Source organism: Bubalus kerabau, chromosome 23, assembly GCF_029407905.1.
Source record: "Bubalus kerabau isolate K-KA32 ecotype Philippines breed swamp buffalo chromosome 23, PCC_UOA_SB_1v2, whole genome shotgun sequence".
In the NCBI taxonomy this organism is placed as follows: domain Eukaryota; kingdom Metazoa; phylum Chordata; class Mammalia; order Artiodactyla; family Bovidae; genus Bubalus; species Bubalus kerabau.
In genome coordinates, this window is record NC_073646.1 from 35,182,844 (window position 1) to 35,203,205 (window position 20,362).

Below are 20,362 nucleotides of genomic sequence, written 5' to 3' on the forward strand. Positions count from 1 at the left end.
AAATGAACTTACTTACAAGACAAAAACAGACCCACAGACTTTGAAAACAAACTTATGGTTATCAAAAGGGAAAGATGTAAGGGGAGGGATAAATTAGGAGTTTGGGATTAACATACACACACTACAATATATAAAATAGATCATCAACAAGGACCTACTGAATAGCACAGGGAACTCTACTCAGTATTCTATAATAACCTATACGGGAAAGACTCTGAAAACGAGTGGATCTATGTATACACACCGCTGAGCCACTTTGCTGTACCCCTTTAACTAACACCACATTGTAAAGCAACTATATCCCAATATAAAATAAAATTTAATTTTAAAAAATTATGTCAAAAAAATTAAAAACAAAACTACCATTTGATCCAGCAATCCCACTTTTGGTATATGTCTGAAGGAAATGAAATGACCATTTTGAAGATATATCTGCATCCCACATGATCATTTGAGCATTATTCACAAAAGATACAGAAATGACCTAGAAGTCCATCAATGGATGAATGGATAAAGAAAATATGGCATGTATATACAAGGAATGCTGTTCAGCCATAAAAAAGAAGGAAATCTTGTCATTTGTGACCACATGAATGGAATTTGAGGGCACTATCCTGAGTGAATAACTAAAAAAAAAAAAACATTGCATGATCTCATTCACATGTGAAACTCTGAAAAAGCAAAACTCATGGTATTTCCAGGGGCTGAGGGAGTGGGGAAAATGGGGAGACATTCAGTCAGTTCAGTTCAGTCGCTCAGTCGTATCCGACTCTTTGGGACCCCATAAATCACAGCATACCAGGCCTCCCTGTCCATCACCAACTCCCGGAGTTCACTCAGACTCACGCCCATCGAGTCAGTGATCTCATCCTCTGTCGTCCCCTTCTCCTCCTGCCCCCAATCCCTCCCAGCATCAGAGTCTTTTCCAATGAGTCAACTCTTCGCATGAGGTGGCCAAAGTACTGGAGTTTCAGCTTTAGCATCATTCCTTCCAAAGAAATCCCAGGGCTGTTCTCCTTCAGAATGGACTGGTTGGATCTCCTTGCAGTCCAAGGGACTCTCAAGAGTCTTCTCCAACACCACAGTTCAAAAGCAGCAATTCTTCGGCGCTCAGCCTTCTTCACAGTCCAACTCTCACATCCATACATGACCACTGGAAAAACCATAGCCTTGACTAGACAAACCTTTGTTGGCAAAGTAATGTCTCTGCTTTTCCATATGCTATCTAGGTTGGTCATAACTTTCCTTCCAAGGAGTGAGCGTCTTTTAATTTCATGGCTGCAGTCACCATCTGCAGTGATTTTGGAGCCCAGAAAAATAAAGTCTGACACTGTTTCCGCTGTTTCCCCATCTATTTCCCATGAAGTGGTAGGACCAGATGCCATGATCTTCATTTTCTGAATGTTGAGCTTTAAGCCAACTTTCTCACTCTCCACTTTCACCTTCATCAAGAGGCTTTTTAGTTCCTCTTCACTTTCTGCCATAAGGGTGGTGTCATCTGCATATCTGAGGTTATTGATATTTCTCCCGGCAATCTTGATTCCAGCTTGTGTTTCTTCCAGTCCAGCATTTCTCATGATGTACCCTGCATAGAAGTTAAATAAGCAGGGTGACAATATACAGCCTTGACATACTCCTTTTCCTATTTGGAACCACTCTGTTGTTTCATGTCCAGTTCTAACTGTTGCTTCCTGACCTGCACACAAATTTCTCAAGAGGCAGGTCAGGCGGTCTGGTATTCCCATCTCTTTCAGAATTTCCCACAGTTTATTGTGATCCACACAGTCAAAGGCTTTGGCATAGTCAATAAAGCAGAAATAGATGTTTCTCTGGAACTCTCTTGCTTTTTCCATGATCCAGCGGATGTTGGCAATTTGATCTCTGCTTCCTATGCCTTTTCTAAAACCAGCTTGAACATCAGGAAGTTCACGGTTCACATACTGCTGAAGCCTGGCTTGGAGAATTTTGAGCATTACTTTACTAGCGTGTGAGATGAGTGCAATTGTGCAGTAGTTTGAGCATTCTTTGGCATTGCCTTTCTTTGGGATCGGAATGAAAACTGCCCTTTTCCAGTCCTGTGGCCACTGCTGAGTTTTCCAAATTTGCTGGCATATTGAGTGCAGCACTTTCATAGCATCATCTTTTAGGATTTGAAATAGCTCCACTGGAATTCCATCACCTCCACTAGCTTTCGTAGAGATGCTTTCTAAGGCCCACTTGACTTCACATTCCAGGATATCTGGCTCTAGGTGAGTGATCACACCATCGTGATTATCTGGGTCGTGAAGATCTTTTTTGTACAGTTCTGTGTATTCCTGCCACCTCTTCTTAATATCTTCTGCTTCTGTTAGGTCCATACCATTTCTGTCCTTTATCGAACCCATCTTTGCATGAAATGTTCCCTTGGTATCTCTAATTTTCTTGAAGAGATCTCTAGTCTTTCCCATTCTGTTGTTTTCCTCTATTTCTTTGCATTGATCGCTGAGGAAGGCTTTCTTATCTCTCTTTGCTATTCTTTGGAACTCTGCATTCAGATGCTTATATCTTTCCTTTTCTCCTTTGCTTTTCGCTTCTCTTCTTTTCACAGCTATTTGTAAGGCCTCCCCAGACAGCCATTTTGCTTTTTTGCATTTCTTTCCCATGGGGATGGTCTTGATCCCTGTCTCCTGTACAATGTCACGAACCTCATTCCATAGTTCATCAGGCACTCTATCCATCAGATCTAGTCCCTTAAATCTATTTCTCACTTCCACTGTATAATCATAAGGGATTTGATTTAGGTCATACCTGAATGGTCTAGTGGTTTTCCCTACTTTCTTCAATTTAAGTCTGAATTTGGCAATAAGGAGTTCATGATCTGAGCCACAGTCAGCTCCCAGTCTTGTTTTTGCTGACTGTATAGAGCTTCTCCATCTTTGGCTGCAAAGCATATAATCAATCTGATTTCGGTGTTGACCATCTGGTGATGTCCATGTGTAGAGTCTTCTCTTGTGTTGTTGGAAGAGGGTGTTTGCTATGACCAGTGCATTTTCTTGGCAAAACTCTATTAGTCTTTGCCCTGCTTCATTCCGTATTCCAAGGCCAAATTTGCCTGTTACTCCAGGTGTTTCTTGACTTCCTACTTTTGCATTCCAGTCCCCTATAATGAAAAGGACATCTTTTTTGGGTGTTAGTTCTAAAAGGTCTTGTAGGTCTTCATAGAACTGTTCAACTGCAGCTTCTTCAGCATTACTGGTTAGGGCATAGACTTGGATTACTGTGATATTGAATGGTTTGCCTTGGAAACAAACAGAGATCATTCTGTCGTTTTTGAGATTTCATCCAAGTACTGCATTTTGAACTCTTGTTGACCATGATGGCTACTCCATTTCTTCTGAGGGATTCCTGCCTGCAATGGTAGATATAATGGTCATCTGAGTTAAATTCACCCATTCCAGTCCATTTTAGTTCGCTGATTCCTAGAATGTCGACGTTCACTCTCACCATCTCTTGTGGATGTGACTGGTGATAGAAGCAAGGTCCAATGCTGTTCTGGGGATCTAATGTACAGCATGGCGACTACAGTTAACAACACAGCATTATATACTTGAAATTTTAAGAAAATTTCTGGAAAGTACATCTTAAATGTTCTCATCGCTCACACACACATAAATGGTAATTGTGTGAGGTGATGGATGTGATCATTTTACTATGGTAATCATCTTGCAACATATGAAGTGAAAGTGTTAGTTGCTCAGTCCTGTCTGACTCTGTGGGACCCCATGGACTGCAGCCCTCCAGGCTCCTTTGTCCATGGGATTCTCCAGGCAAGAATACTGGAGTGGGTAGCCATTCTCTTCTCCAGGAGATCTCCCCGACCCAGAGATCAAACCCGGGTATCCTGCATGTCAGGCAGATTCTTTACCATCTGAGCCACCAGGGAAGCGGCAACATATATGCGTATCAAATCATGTTGTATGCCTTAAACTTACACAGTCTTATATGTCAATTATACCTCAATAAAGCTGGGGGGTTGGATCACAAAATTTGAGTGTTTCCAAGGAAAGATTATTAGAGCACCCATCAGGTGATTAGAAACAATTATTAATAAAAATAATTATTAAACAATTGTTAATGAGACTTATAAACAAGCCAGAGAAGCACACCAGTCCAAGATTGTTCTCAAAGCATGCCTCCAGAACTAATGAAAATTCCCCTAATGGTTCCTTGGGTGACCTCTTGTAGTTCAGATGTCTGTAATAAAACAGTGGATACTTGTTTATTGTTGGCATAGACTGAAAATTTACTTGTTATATTTAGTAATATAAAACCTAGGCATAACCTCACAAGAAAAAAAGAAAAAGAAATCCACTAGCATTGAATAAATTGATGTTTATTGAATATGATCTGGTGGTGGTGGTGGTTGTTCAGTCGCTAAATTGTGTCTGACTCTTTTCGACCCCATAGACTGTATGTAGCATGCCAGGCTTCCCTGTCCTTCACTGTCTCCCAGAGTTTGCTCAGACTCATGTCCATTGAGTCAGTGATGCTATCTAGCCATCTCATCCTCGGCTGCCCTCTTCTCCTTTTGCCTTCAATCTTTCTCAGCATCAGGGTATTTTCCAATGAGTTGGCTTTTTGCATCATTGGCCAAAGTTATTGGAGCTTCTGCTTCAGCATCAAATTTGGAAAACTCAGCTGTGGCCACAGGACTGAAAAAAGGTCAGTTTTCATTCCAATCCCAAAGCAGGGCAATGCCAAAGAATGTTCAAACTATCTAGAAACCCCCTTTTTTTCACCAGTTTTCCATATTAAATGCTAACCAATATAATGTTAAAGGTTAAACCAGTTCTAAACCACCTGTGGCTCCAAGTTCGACTCAGAAACAACATCTTAAGACCTCAAGCTAGTGTGCAGTCCACCTGTGCCTTTCAGAGCCTTCTGGCTTCAGCACACCTCCCCTTCCAGTGACCCCACCACCAGCCCACATTCCTCCGAAACGTCGACCTCAAAAGCTTTTTTATCAATGAGCAGACACCACTCCGAGTCAACCCCTAAGTCTGTGAGACACTCGGCCCTTCCACATGTGGGCAGGCAGGCCCACCACCTGCAAATGTGACCCAAAGCGCTCCCCAGGGTTCAGGGTGACCACCCCCTCAGGACGCTCGCTCGCTGGGGCCAAGTGGACTCCTCCTGGTTTCACGTGGAAAATCTCACTCAGTCTCACCACAAATCTGTCAAGGATCTTCCTGATGCTTTCGAACCAGCCTACGTTCCCAGTAGTTTTAAGGGCCGTGGGGGAACGGGTGTGACATGGATAAAAAAATGCTCTGCTCTAAACAGCCACTGCCTGTTAATTCTAGAGGACACAGTTTTGACAACCACGTCAACAAATGTAAGAGAAACCAGTATCACAAACTAACGTGTCCAAATTGAGCCCACTGCCTTCCCCCAACACAGCTATAGTCCATGGGGTCACAAATAGTCGGACATGACTTAGTGACTAGACAACAACATATTAAACAGGAAATTAGAAGTCACTCTGTCTAAAGTAGAGGGGCCATCTCAGAGTCTAAACTCTGTGCCTCCATCCCCCTGGTAGGAGTTCCCTGGGGAGCAGCAGAGACACGTCTGCTTCACAATGTGTCAAAACACATAACAGGAAGGGAGTGGGGCTTTCGTTCTTGCCCCTGAATTAGTAACAAAAGTCCTGAAGTAGGGAGAAGCCAATCTAGGAAGGTACATCCTACGAGGGCCTCGAACAAGCAGCATAGAACTCACCTGTCCAGGCCCTGCTAGATACCACCCCCATCCCTCTTCCCAAACTACCTAAGAAGACTGAGGAAACCAGCCTCAAAGGCCATCATCTGTGGCACACAGAACCAGGCGGGGCAAAATGAGAAGAAAGCACGTCCTCACCACTGATATGCAGCCAGTCACACAAGACAGGGCCCACCCGGACCCCCAGCACCAAAGGGACCAGGACCGGAAGAGGGGAAGTAAGGAGGTATCCCTGAAGCTACCATAACTCCTCCCCATTCCCAGTCCCCAGCCCACAGACAATGGAAGGCTGCCCAGCTCCGGGAAGGGAGAAGAAAGAAGACCTGGGTTGAGGCTAAACTAGTCTAGCCTGTACTGGACTATTTTATTCCCTTTTAAAAAATTATTTCAAAAGTAGAGAGAATAATGTAACAAACCCCTGGATCTCTCACCCTTCAGCAAACATTCATTATCAACTAATGGCCCATTTCGTTTCATATGTACCTCCAACTTCCCGACCCTCCCCAGATTATTTTGAAGGACATTCTAGACATCATGTTATTTTAATTATAAATATCTCATTATGTATCTCTAAAAGATAGAGACTCCCGTTTTCAGAAACATAGCCATAATAATGTCATCACAACCTAAAAAAATATATAACAATAATTCCTTGTTGTTCAGTCGCTCAGTCGTGTCCGACTCTTTGTGACCCCATGGACTGCAGCACACCAGGCTCCCCTGTCCATCACCAACTCCCAGAGCTTGCTCAGACTCATGTCCATTGAGTCGGTGATGCCATCCAACCCTCTCATCCTCTGTCGTCCCCTTCTCCTCTTGCCCTCAATCTTTCCCAGCATCAGGGTCTTTTCCAATGAGTCAGCTCTTCGCATCAGGTGGAACTCCTTACTATCACCAAATTCCAGTTCCTAGGCACACTTCTCCAGTTGTTTTATAATATGATGAAACTGAAATTTTTCATAACCGAGAGTGGTTTGAAAGTATGGTATCGGCCCACGGTGAGTGAGAGCACGGCTGAAGTAATCGCTAGAAAGAATGAGACCCCTGCAGGTCCACATTCCACTTCACTCCTGACTCTTCAAGAAACCGGATGCTATGAAATCCCCCCAGGGAGCGCCCCTGTCTGCCTGTCACTGCCCCCCAGTGCTCACCTTATTCACCCTGTGGTTTGGCTCCGGACACCTTGTGTTAACACCTGGGCCACACCTTGTCACAACCCTGGTCTCCCCCACTAGACAAAGGAATCCTTGTAGGCAGGGGCTGCTCTCTCACCCTTTCGTTGTATCTTCTGGACCCAGCCAGGGTTCATGAGGCCACACGGCTAAGGATGGCCCCGCCTGTGTGGCTTTGACCACGGCCCATCACCCAGAACCCCCGCCGCGGATCCCTGCTCTCTAAACCGGCCTCATCGATGAAACGCCACACTGGCTCTGCCTCCATCTGGCACTTATAAATTCATCACCCTGGACTGGACTGGACCTCCTGGCTGCCCGAGTTCATTCCCAAGTCACCGTCAACACCTCTTCCACCTTTTCCATGTCGTCTGCCTCCTGCTTCTCCAGCCCTGCTCTCGACCCCTTCGGCCCCCAGGGAAAGGCCCCGCTCCCGCCCGAGCCTGGTGTGCTCAGTGCGCAGCTTGCCTGAGGCATCCAGATGATCTTCTGTGTCCGGAAGAAGTGATACATGGCCGAGAAGAGCTTGTAGCCTCCTCTCAGGATAAGGATGGGGTGGCGCGTGAGGTGGGTCAGGGCTCTGCCACACTCAACAGCCGCTCCAAGCACTAGTCCTAAGAGCAGAGACCAAAGAGATGACTGTCCCCTCTGTGCTCACCTTGTGCCTAGAGGCCCAGTGGGCAGGCACTCCACTCTGGAAAAAATTATCGAAGAAACTGAAGCGAATATAAATAGAGATGAGAGTTACAATTAAAATTTAAAAAGCGATTCACCACCAAGTAAGCTGATCTTTGTCTGTAAACTCCAAGATTTCCTTTTCGTTTCCATATTGTTGCAGGAAGGACGATCCAACACAAGTGAAATGTGCACGTGCCTATGTGAGTGACAGTCGCTCGGTCGAGTCCGACTCTGTGACCGCACGGACTATACACCTCATGGAATTCTCCAGGCCAACACACCGGTGTGGGTAGCCTTTCCCTTCTCCGGGGGATCTTCCCAACCCAGGGATCAAACCCAGGTCTCCCACATTTCAGGTGGATTCTTTACCAGCTGAGCCACGTATGTGTATATACAATACCATAAATGATATACCACACAATTCATCCATTTAAAGTATATAAGTTAATGTTTTTAATGTATTCCCAGTTGTGTAACCATCACTGCAGTCAATTTCAGAGCATTTTAATCACCTCCAAAAGAAACCATGTACCATTTAGGGGGTTTCATTTCTCACTTCCCTGCAAACACTCAGCTCTAAGCAACCACTAACCTAATTTCTTGCGGCTTGCCCTATTTTGGACATTTTATAGAAATGGAACTGAATAAATGTGGCGCTCTGTGTCTGGTTTCTTTCGCTGGGCACGATGTTGTCAAAGTTCATCTACGTTGCAGCGAGTGCCAGCACCCCATCCTTTTTCACAGCTGAATAATATTCCTCTGTGTGGCTCTCCATCTCTGGCTTATCCACTGATCTGTTGATGAATATTTCAGGTGTTCCCATTTTGTGGCTATTATCAGACTGCCAGGAACACCCATGTACAAGGTTTTGTGTGCACCTGTTTAACTTCTCTCTAGTATATACTGTGGACAAAGAATGTTGCTCGCCATATCAGTAAACAAAGAACACTGTGGCCGTCAAGCCACTGGCCACTGCACTTGTCCCTGACTGCGCAAGCTTCCCCGAGTAAGCAAATCATCAGTGTGTGGTTTTGGGTTTTGTTGTTCTGTGATTGTGATTTCTTACTGAGTAAGGATGGCGACTGCATAGTGCTAAAGTGAGGTCAGGTACAGAGTGTAGAGGGGATTGTTTTCACTGACCACCATTTCCTAGGACTTCGACAATCCTAGGATAGCAGACCAGGGATGAGTGTAGCGAAGAGGGGACAATTTCCTGGCTAAGGGCCTCCTGGGAAAACTGGAGTTATTACAGGCGGAAGCCTAACGCCACCCAGTGGCCACTGGTATGAGTGCCCAGCTCATGGAACTCATCCACCCCTATCGGTCACTGAGCCGGCAAGCAGCAGCAACGCGTGGTCGGCCCAAAGCAGGGGCTGAATGGAGAATGCAACGGAGCCTCAGTGAAGCAGACTGGAACTGGCCGAGGTCCGGCTCGAGGATGAAGTGACTGTTCTCCAGGATCACCATTCAAGCCGTGGGAGACCAGACAGAGCCAGACTGCCCAGGTTTGAATCCTGGCCCCACCACTTACTAGGTGTGGTGGTTTAAAAACTCTTCCCACAAACGCTTTCAAATGCTTCCCTTTAGTTTAATTCCCCTCTCCTGTAGGGGTTGGAGAAGGAAATGGCAACCCGCTCCAGTGTTCTTGCCTGGAGAATCCCAGGGACAGGGGAGCTTGGTGGGCTGCCAGCTATGGGGTCACACAGAGTCGGACACGACTGAAGCAACTTAGCAGCAGCAGCAGCAGCCTGTAGGGGTGGGCTGTACTCAGTGATTTGCTTCTAATGAACAGAATGTGACCTAGTATTTCCATCTCAAGACCAGGTCACAAATAGGCGCGTGCCTGTCCCCTTCTCTCCCTCTGTCTTGGCCCATTCCCTCTGGGGAAACCAGCTGTCCTGTCGTGAGGCCGTCTAAGCAGCCCTCTGCATAAGTTCGTGCAATGAGGAACAGAGGACTCCTGGCTATTCCCACGGGAGTGACCATCTCGGAGGCATGTCATCCTGACCCCATCTCACCTCGGGACAGCAGCCTGGCTGACGTCATGTCTACAGCCTCAGGATAGGCAAGGACCTCCCAGCTAAGTACTCCCGAATGCCACAGAAACAGACAGACAACTAACGATTATGGTATTAAACTACTGAGTTTGGGGTTAATTTGTTACACAGCAGTAGAAATCCACGGTCCCAAACATGGGGAACGAGTTATTTCACCTTCCTGGACTCCAATTTCCTCCTCTATAAAACAGAGACGTTACTTACTAGGAGACAACTCTCCACGGCCTTTCGTGTTTCTACGTGTCCTCTGAACAAAGGCGCTGGCTTTTCAAGGATATCTGTGTAATAAACAGCCTTGGATGATAGAGACAGTTCCTCCCTCCAGAGTCAAGGGCAGGCAGGCTTTCTGCATGTTTGTTAGAAAAGATCTAGGCCCCCTAAGCTCAGAGCTCTCTAACACCACCACCCACTGCCTTCTGGCTTTTATTGCTCTGAGAAATAAAGTCTTTTATCTCTGAGCCAGGAGCCTCAGGTCTTGCGCCAGCATCCATGAAACCACAGCAGGCTTGCCTGTCACCTTGCAAAGAAGGAAGCATCCCAGACCCTCCCCAGGTTCTGACACTGCCATGCCCACAGGGCTGCCCTGTAGAGGTGGCCCAGGCGGAGCTCCCGGCATGTGGCAAAGGTGCTCAGTAGCTAAGTCTCCTTCCTGCGGCCCTGGTAAAAAGGCGCTCAGTAGCTAAGTCTCCTTCCTGCTGCTGGTAAAGACTCACTGTGCTTGCGGTCGTCAGCGCTGCCGTCATCCCTGCTGTCGTCTTCCAGCATTAGCTCCAGGGAGATGGTGCTGCTATCGTATACCACACAGTATTCCACACACTCCAGATCCACAGACTCCGGGATTAGATATTTGCCTGCCCTCTAAAGAAACCACCGGAGAAGCCTGTTGGCAGGTGGTGGGTTAGGCTGAGCCCACATGCCCTGCACACCAGCACTGGGAGAAGCCCAGGTGAGACAGCTCCCCCTTCCTTGACTACACACAGGCCCGGAAGCCCTGAGAGTGGACCAGAGAGGCTGCCACGTTCCAAGAGTCTTCCACACCCATGGTCCCTCCTGGGAGAAGCTGTCCACGGCTGATTGGACCAGAGATGATAGCCTGGCCAAAGAACAGTGGTCTAGTGACCAGCCCACAGCCGATTAGGAGCCCTGGCACAGGGGCTGAGAGAGCAGCTGCGGCCACTGGAACTACTGACATCCTCTGGAGAAGGGTGTGGGCGATGGAGACCAAATCCAAAATCTGCCGTGAAGAGGGAAGTAAGCAGACAGGCTTGAATGGACACAAGTCACAACCCCAGGGTCCGTAACATTGCCTGGCACATCAAAGAATTAAATAAACATTTGCTTAATGAAGCTGTTGACCATGGGGGACAGGGAGAGGCCTCAGGGAGTATGTGACAGTGTCAGAGACCCTTGTGGTGGACACACGGGGTCCTGCCCCTGCCTCCCACAGTGTCCAGTAGGAGGTGCCCCCTCCTGGACCTCGGATAAAATCTCCCATTCTTCCGGCCCTCCAGTAAGGTAGCCCATGCGCCCCACATTTGGACTCTTGTCAGTATACCTTCTTCACAAGGAGTGCTGTAATCACGTGGCTTTCATCATACTCCCGTTTGGACCGCACATCTGAAAAGGAAAAGCCTCGAATGAGTAACTGCTTTTGCAAAAGAACACGTGACCAATGAGAGCACTAAAATACAACGTTAAAGTAAAACAATGAGCCAGAAACAGAGATAATAGCTCTAATACAAATAACTAACAAAATCTTGTATCCAGAATTTGTAAAGAACTTAGAAATCAATGGGGGAAAAAAACTACACCTGAAGACATCTTTACCTTCAGAAACAGCTCAAGAGTACCTCCAAGGCTGACTCCAGCCCTTGTGAAGTGTCTGCCTGAGGACACTCAAGGCCGCCAAAGAACTTACTGCTTGCTCCAGCTGGCACCTGAAGACAGGGCCCCTGTCCCCCGCCTCTGAGGAGGGTAGAGCCTAACTTCGATAAGCACCAGTTAGCAAGCCCCCTTGGGTCTCATATGGTCCAACTCCCACCCAGTTTGTAGTTTTCACTTCCCTGACTCTGAGCCCCACGTTCCCCTTCTCTACTCCCTCATTCTCCATCGCAAAGGCCTCTGTGCAAACTGGAGTCCTGTTCACTCTGGGCTCCTCCCTTTTGCAATAGTACACTACCGATTAAATTAGATCATTAAATCAGAATTTAATGATCTAATAACAAAAATGAACTAATTACACTCTAGCTCCATGCAACAACATAAGTGAATCTTCATCGCATAGTCTTGAGCAAAGGTCAGAGACATGGTCTATCTGGCTTAAAAACAAGTGAAACTGGGATTTCCCTGGTGGTCCAGTGGTTAAGAAGCCCTCTTCCAAAGCAAGGGGTGCAGGTTCAATCCCTAAGATTCCACATGCTGTGGAACCACTAAGCCCACACACTACAACTAGAGAGTCTGCCCACCACAACGGAAGATCCCACCTGCCACAGCTAAGACCTACACACCCATAAATAAAGTACTTACCCAATAAACAGAGGTAGTTGGGTTCAGTTAATCTGGATAGTTTTGTGACTTGATTCAAGATGTTATAAAGCTCTGTTGGTTCACACAAAACCAAACCGGTCATCCTACAGGAAAGAATCGATAACGTATTAATAAAAGCTCAGTGAAGTGAAAGTCACTCAGTTGTGTCCAACTCTTTGTGACCCCATGGACTATTCAGTCTATGGAATTCTCCAGGCCAGAATATTATTGAGTGGGTAGCCTTTCCCTTCCCCAGGGGATATTCCCAACCCAGGGATCGAACCCAGGTCTCCTGCATTTCAGGTGGATTCTTTAGCAGCTGAGCCACAAGGGAAGCCCAAGAATACTGGTGTGGGTAGCCTATTTCTTCTCCAAGGGATCTTCCCAACCCAGGAATCGAACCACGGTCTCCTGCATTTCAGGCAAATTCTTTACCAACTGAGCTATCAGGGAAGCCCAAAAGCTTAGTACATCTTTCTATTTTAGATGAATGACTACCAAGTAAGATAATTAAACTTTCTTAACATGTGTTCAAACAAAGGTGAAAATAAGCTCCAAAGTGATCAAGGAAACTTCAAAAACTTAAAGTGAAATGTGTGTAGGGGAGATAAACATTGCACACAACATATCTGAATAAAATAGGTTGTAAAACAGTCACCAATTCATTTCTTCTTTCAGTAAATCATCACTGAACACCTACTACATGCCAGGCACTGGAAATAACTGTGGTTAACTACACCCACCCTCATGAAGATTACAGTCTAGCGTGGAATGCAGACATTGGACCGAAAAATACTTCGTTAAGCAGGGAAAGCATTATAAAAGGGTCAGCATCCAGTGTCACAGGAGGTGCCAACAGGAGGGCCTCACCTGGTCAGGGGATGGGTGGTCAGAGAAGGGCTGTCTGAGATGTGATTGCTGAGACAGGAGGTTAGGCAAGACTTAGGCAGGTGGAGGAGGGAGAGAGGATGAAGGAGGTGGGGACACTCCTGAGAGCAGGAGGGAACTTAGCACCTGAGGTTTCCAAAGGAGCCTGGGGTGACGACAGTGGGAAGAGAGTGATGATGAAGACCCTGGGGAGGCTGGTGCAGGTCCCTTGTGAGGGGCCTTGTGGGCTTATTGTAAAGATCGTGGTGCTTCGTGGAAGGTGGCGCATCGCTCACTGGCACTGACAGAACTGCCCGGCCAGCCTGGGCTGTGGCTCCTGCTCACAGGGCTGCTCTTGGTTCCTGGGCACGACGGTCTCTGCTGCCCCCTGGACACTGAGAGGGGAAGGCCTGTGCAGAAGCTTCCTGCAAGGAGGTTACCTTTTAGCCGGGGTGGGAGCAACCAGGAGCAGCCAGCAGACCTCTGCAGGCCAGTCAAGTCCAGGGACAATCTTGCTCAAGTGGACAGTTAGGGTCCACTTCAGAATTATCAATACGATGCTCCCCAGAAAGGCTAACCGCTCGTCTTGGGCCCTGGAACCTTCTCGCCTCCTCCAGCACCTCAGTTCTCAGCCTCCCCTCCAACATCATCAGTTTCGGTCTCCATGTAGGTCATTGCCAGTGGCTCGCCAGCATCCTCCGTGCCTATCTCTGTTCCCTTTGTCAGCTGAGACCTTTCAAAAGGGATATGTCTACACAGCCTCCACTTCCTCACCTCTGAACTCTAGTCTGAACCCCTGTTGTGCCACTTATTCTTGGCTGCCTGACCTCAGGGAATAATTAGCCTTTTTGTGCCTCAGTTTCTGCCTCTGTTAAATGGGGGTAAAAATAATATTGCCATTTCTGTAGAACAAGGATAATAGTACTTGTTGTGTGTGGATCAATGAAATTACACACAGAAGACATTCTGAGCAGGGAGGAAGGGCTTGGTAACTGTTAGCTATTGGTACAAATTTCTCCCCTGGAACTTCTAACCCCAAACCACAGAAACTGCTCTTATCAAGGTCATCACAAATACTACTCCTGCCTAATCCATTTAGTCATTCCTCTGTAACCCACTTGAATGCCTCCTTCCACAAACACTCTCCGCTCCCAGGACCCACCACTCTCTAGGCTTCCCGCTTCCCTCTCAGATGGCTCCAACTCTTCCCACGAGCACACCCTCAGACACAGTCATCTCCTCTCTTCTCTACCTACACTCTCACTCTGGGACAGAGCTTCTTGGCCTTGGCACCACTGACATGTGAGGCCAGGTAATTCTTGGTGGTGGGGCTGACCTGTGCACCACGGGATGTTTAGCAGGATCCCCAGCCCCTTCCAGGAGAAGCAAGTACCAACTCCCACCCTCCAATTACAAGTGTTTCCAGACGTCACCAAATGTCCCCTGCAAGAAGGGCAAAGTCACCGTTAGTTGACAACCACCACTCCCCTAGAGTCTAGGGGATTCATCCAGTCCCTGGAATACCCCCTGTATACCAATGACTCCCAAATCATAGCCTCTACTTGACCTCTCCACTGAGCTCCAGGCTCCATGTGGATGCCTGATAGGTAGCTCAAGTATAATGTAGCCAGAAAAGAAGGTTTAAATTACACAAGCCCACATCTCCAATATCTTCTTGTCTTTTAGTCTTCCCTGTCTCAATAAACAGCACCATTATCCACCAAGTTACTTGAGGTCACATGTCTAATCCCTCATTTCCCTCCCATTAGCTCCCATCTATTAGCTCTACAACCTTAATATATTGGGCTTCCCAGGTGGCTTCGTAGTAAAGAATCTGCCTGCCAATGTAGGAGACGCAGGTTTGAGCCCTGGGTCGGGAAGATCCCCTGGCGAAGGAAATGCCAAGCCACTCCAGTATTCTTGCCTGGAAAAGCCATGGACAGAGGAGCCTGGTGGGTTATGGTCCATGGGGTCCCAAAAGAGTCGGACATGACTTACTGACTAAGCAACAACACCTAAATATATATATTCCAAGCCCATCTCCAGGGGGCTAGCAAAGTACTAGCATTCTAGGCCAAAGTACTAGCATCTCTCTCCCAAGGACGCAGTACATGCCAATTGGGCTTCTTGCTTCTGCTTTCTCCCTATAGTCTAAACTTCACATGGCAGTCAGGGTAATCTTTGTGAAGTATGAGTTCATTGTCTTCACCTGTACTCACTCATTTGCTTATTTTTATCATCAGTCTCCTCATAGTGGAACGTATGGCTCATAAGAGTGGGGACCTTGCCCTTCTGGTTCACTGCAGTATCCCCTCACGGTGCCCAGGATTTCTGATGCAGACCAATGCTCAGTCAGCATGTGTTTAACCAATACATTATTACTAGTCACCATTCCTGCCTTCACCACTGGGCCCATCCTGACCTAATGCCATACACCTAGATGCCACACACAGATCCCTCCTAAAGGACCTCCCAACTCATCCCCCCAGGTCCTCCGCCTCTGAAAGTCCTGATCTCAGGCCATTTTGGAGGTGGTGAGCATCAGGGAAAGGGGATGGACTCTGTGTCCAGTCCCCAAACTTCACCAAGCCAACCTAAAAGCGGGCTCCTAACATACCTGGTTGATCACTCAGAGTCCACCCTCACCCTCCCACCTGCTTCTCCCCACGACAACCTCATCTCTTCATTCATTAGCTAACAGACTGTCTCTGGGCTTTCAGGTAAAAGCCTAGTCTAGCCCCAGGAGTCAACTCCTTCTGACAACTCTCCTTCCCAAAGGGTGCACTCCCACTTGTCAGGCAAGATCTGCCTCACCTGCTGGCAGACCTCAGGAGGGTGTGCACTGTCCTGCCCCTAACAGCACACTCCTGGGGGAAGACGAAGCCCTGTGAGCCACAGTGAGGAGCGCCACTGGACTGGGCAGGCAGAGGACTGGACACAGCTAACAGCCCTTCCAGCGCAACTCCACACTTGTTTTTGTTTCTTTTTTTTGGCTACACTGAGCGTCAGGAGGCATCGTAGGTCCCTGACTCAGGATCAAACCTGTGCCCCCGCCAGTGGAAACATGGAGTCCTAGTCACTGGACCACCAAGGAATTCCTGCTCCAAACTCTGAAGGGTATGAGAGGTTCTTGGCTCCACCATTTAGGTCCTAAGAATAATTTGATATCAAACTTTGATATAGAACCATAAAACAAATACTGATGAGGTGCTGTGCTCAGCCAGGCTTGTGCCCCACCTTCTGCTCCTGACATTGGTTCCTGGATATGCCCAAGCTCTGGACCCAGCTTTGTTTTCATTTCCCTGACCTCTGCAGCCAGAGGGGGACTGGAGCCTTTTTTCCCAACTCAGAACTGCCACCATCAGCATCTCAGCTCTTGGGAGCTCCTGGCCAGCAGCTTTAGGCTGCCTCTGCAGTCACCAGTCCACCACCTCCTAGCTGCTCTGCTGGCATGTAACTTGGAAAGCCAAGTCCTTTGATGCCCAGCAGGGATGGGCCACAACTGAAAATTAAGCTATATAAACATAGTTCTGTTTTAAAATGTATGTCCCCAATTTCCAATATTCCAGGGTCCCTAGAAGAAAATAAAACTCTCATACAGGTTGGACAATAAACATCTTTCTAATTCTTCATTTTAGCTCCAAGGATATGAAAGATTTAAAATACTTCACTTGAGTAAAATACTTCACTTGTGGTACAATTTTAGGGTTGAAGAGAAGATAAGTTAGCACAGAATATGTGCACCTAAGAGCAAAACTTTGATAGCTCATGACTGTGGTCCAAAGCCTATTGCAAGGAACAAAATGGTCAGTATACGTGCATATGCGTGGCTCGTGTGTGGGTGCAGCAAGGAGGGTATCAGTGTGTTTCCTACATTGTGCATAAAGATATACAATGAAGAACTAGAAAAATTAATCCATAGTGATAGAAATCAGGAAGTCAGGTATTTCTATTTTCTGGGGGACTGGGACATAAGGGAACTGTCTGGAATAAAGAAAATGTTCCTATAGCTTGCTTTGGGTGGTGGTTACAAGACTACAAACTGTCAAAACTATCAAACTGCACACTTAAGATCTGGACACTGTATCGTATGTAAACTATATGGCAATTTTTGTAATCCCCTGAAATATGAGGACACTTCTCTACTTTGGGTGGGGATGGCCCGATAGAGAATTTGGGAGGTAGGGGTTCCCTGCCCTGGAGATGCTGACAGGAGCTGACTGACTTGGCAGGGATGGGGAGAAGTCCCACCCCCAGATGTAGCAGTGAACATGAGACTCTGACTCAAGTTCCTCTCCTGCGGCCTCAACTCTCCCCTCTACAGGGACAACTTCAGCCCTGGCCTCTCTCAGGGGTTTCAATCCCGTACTTCCTCTTGGAGTAATCCCCCAAGTGTCCACTGATATTTTTATGTGGACAATTCATCACCACTTCCAATTCAGCCCATCTAAAATAGAGTTCTTTTTCTCCACACAGCTCTCCTTCCACACAACTTTTCTCAGGCTGAGTTCTCACAGCACTTTTATTTAAATCCAGATAGGCACAAACAATTCTTATCAATTCTTTCCTCTCCCTCATTGGCCCCACTTCCCCATTTCTAAAACTACCATCAAAACTCAGATTATTTATCATCTCCTAAGACTCTTGCTGGAGAAGGCAATTGCACCCCACTCCAGTACTCTTGCCTGGAAAATCCCATGGATGGAGGAGCCTGGTGGGCTGCAGTCCATGAGGTCGCTAGGAGTCGGACACGACTGAGCAACTTCACTTTCACTTTTCACTTTCATGAATTGGAGAAGGAAATGGCAACCCACTCCAGTGTTCTTGCCTGGAGAATCCCAGGGATGGGGGAGCCTGGTGGGCTGCCGTCTCTGGGGTTGCACAGAGTTGGACATGACTGAAGACTCTTGCAGCACAGAAGCTGCAAGAAGAACAAGGTTAGTCTCTCAAAATACTATGGAAGATAAGCCTCCTGAACAACCTCCCTACCTTGCACATTTTCCCCTTGGAATCTTTGACATACCAAGGTCAGTCTAATCTTCCTCAAACACAGTTCTGGTGGCATCACAAAAGCCTCTGATAAACACTTGCTTCCCAAGGAATAAAACACAAACTTCTCAGCTAACATGCGTAAACCCTGCACAATCTGGGGTTTCCAGTCTTGTATCTAAAACCACTTGACTCTCCCCAAATTCAGAAACCCACTCTCAACCTGGTCAGGTGCTGGACAATAAAGAGATAAAAGTACCTGACTGCATGATGCTTTCAGTTCCAGTGGTAAGATACAGGGGTAAACAATTAACAAGAGAACACAGTCAGTGATACAATAAAGGACACTGTTCTCATGTCCCAACTCCCAGCAGAAATGATCTGTTCACTGTCCCCTCCTCCAGGTTTTCCTTTGGGCTCTTTTCCCTTTCTTTCTCATCTGAACACTTTCTATTGTTAAATGCCCAACTCCCAGTGCCCCTCCTTTGGGAACTCCAAAGCCCATGAGCAAGGATCTCTCCCTCCTGTGGTGCTGAATGGTCTAACTCTTGTTCTTCCTTTACATCTCAGCTTAGATGTTTCATCCTCCAAAGTCCTCTCTCACATGGCCCCCACCTCCACCCCAAATCTGAGTTAGATAGACCTCCTTTTTGAAGGAAAGCTACAGGGCTCAAAATAGCCTGGAGTTAAAACTCCCCTCCAATGGTGGGGTCTCCCCCACCATTCTATACAGAACAAAGAACTCCCCGACCCCCCCTCGCCCCCCGAAGGAAGGAATGGACATTAAGATTGATTACGTCCAGCTCCCAGCCAGTCCCAGTCTCCAGCCAGTCTCAGGAATTCCTTGCCCTTGTTGTTAAAAGTTAACTAATCCAAACAATCTTGAAGAAAAACAGCCCCCTCGAGACAATGTATTTCTGCATCTATGTTGCCTATATATACCTCCTCTTTTCTCCACTTAGGGCAGCAGCTCACTCATCTGACTGCTGCCCCTTCTCACCTCATTAAAGGTGATCTGTTCCTGTAGAACCTCACTTTCTCTGACTCCCTTAACGTACACTTTGTGTTCCCACAGCCCCTCATAATTCTCTAGTGTAGCCCATATCATGCTGCTTGCAATGTACCTGTCTCACTAGACTGTGAGCTCCTTAAAGGCAGAAAATGTGTGGATCCTTGCTCATCTGTGAAGCAAGTGATCTTAGTAGCTCAATGAACAAATGGAAAGGAGGCAGGAAAGAGTAAGCCCGTCATCACGCGCACCCTCCTACTTGTATGTTCGTCAGTACTTGGGCTAACTGTTCTTTTTCACCTCCTGCTTCCCCATTCCCAGGTAGGCTGTCATCGGTTCCCCCTCACTGGGTTTGCACACTTCTCCAAGGTAACAACCTGCAACACACCGATCTGCCCCACTTGACCCTGAACTTTTGAAGGGCAAGGAGGTCTCTGCACCCCCAGAAAATAACAGCAGGACAAATGAGCTTCTAAGTATACTGATACATTTGAATGGTAAGCTTCCAGTGAGCAAAAACCATGTCTTCACTTTCTCTGTGGTGGACTCTGAACAAACCCACTTTAACTGTGCTCAACATGGTTTCTTGGCTCCTAAAGCTGAAACGATGTGGCCAGGTTGACAGCATTGCTGGGCCGACCAGAGGTGAAGGGACGGCGTGACTTTGCAAGTTTTATCACCTGGATATCTGTTACCGCATCTATAAACTCTAGCGATGAGTCAGTGCTCAGGGTCTGTCATTCTCGGGAGTGGTGTCCCTAAAGCTTTGTAAACTTAATAGAAGGTACTGGGCATCAGGAGGAACGACAAGTGGACGGACTGTGTGTGATCAGGGGTGGTGCACAGGACTGACAGATTAGAGGAGCCCCCATCCTCCACCTCAATCCCGGGGCTCTCAGCCTCCCCTCCCCCATTTCCTTTCCAGAGTTTTCCAGAGCTCGGAACCCCTCCAGTCCCCAGGGACAACAAGATGGGTGGGTTTGGCAGAGCTGGCGGAGGGGAAGAGCGGCTCCGATCGCACCCATTCCGTCGGGCCTCCGACCTGACCTCGGCCGGTCGCCCTGTCAGAGCCTCTGTCTGGGGCCCCACCTGCAAAATGGCTCCTCTAAGGCTCTCCAAGCCTACAGCCCGTCTTCTTCCACCTCTCGAGTGCGGACTCTCCCTCCCACTCTGACCGCGTCTCCCTCACAGGCCGCACGCAACACGACCAGCGCTATGACCCAGCCCAGGACTGCGCTCCGGGAAGCACCCTTCTGCGGGCCTCCTAGAAAGCCCGGATGTGCCGAGATACCGCGAGAGCTGGG

General features: G+C 47.5%; 1 protein-coding gene across 5 annotated transcripts in view; it reads right to left on the reverse strand.

Moving 5' to 3' along the window:
• Positions 1-20,362, reverse strand: part of STYXL1 (serine/threonine/tyrosine interacting like 1) — a 31,951-nt gene that overhangs the window by 10,793 nt on the left and 796 nt on the right. The window contains exons 1-5 of one of the 5 annotated variants that reach the window (XM_055561336.1): positions 20,148-20,323; positions 12,194-12,297; positions 11,223-11,284; positions 10,381-10,525; positions 7,401-7,546 (exon numbers count right to left, since the gene is read on the reverse strand). In XM_055561336.1, coding sequence (XP_055417311.1) covers positions 7,401-7,546; positions 10,381-10,525; positions 11,223-11,284; positions 12,194-12,296 — 456 coding nt within the window. In that variant the 5' untranslated portion in view covers position 12,297; positions 20,148-20,323. Of the gene's footprint in view, positions 1-7,400; positions 7,547-10,380; positions 10,548-11,222; positions 11,285-12,193; positions 12,298-20,147; positions 20,324-20,362 lie in introns of those variants that run through there. The other 4 variants (XM_055561335.1, XM_055561337.1, XM_055561338.1 and 1 more) reach the window with 4 other exon arrangements.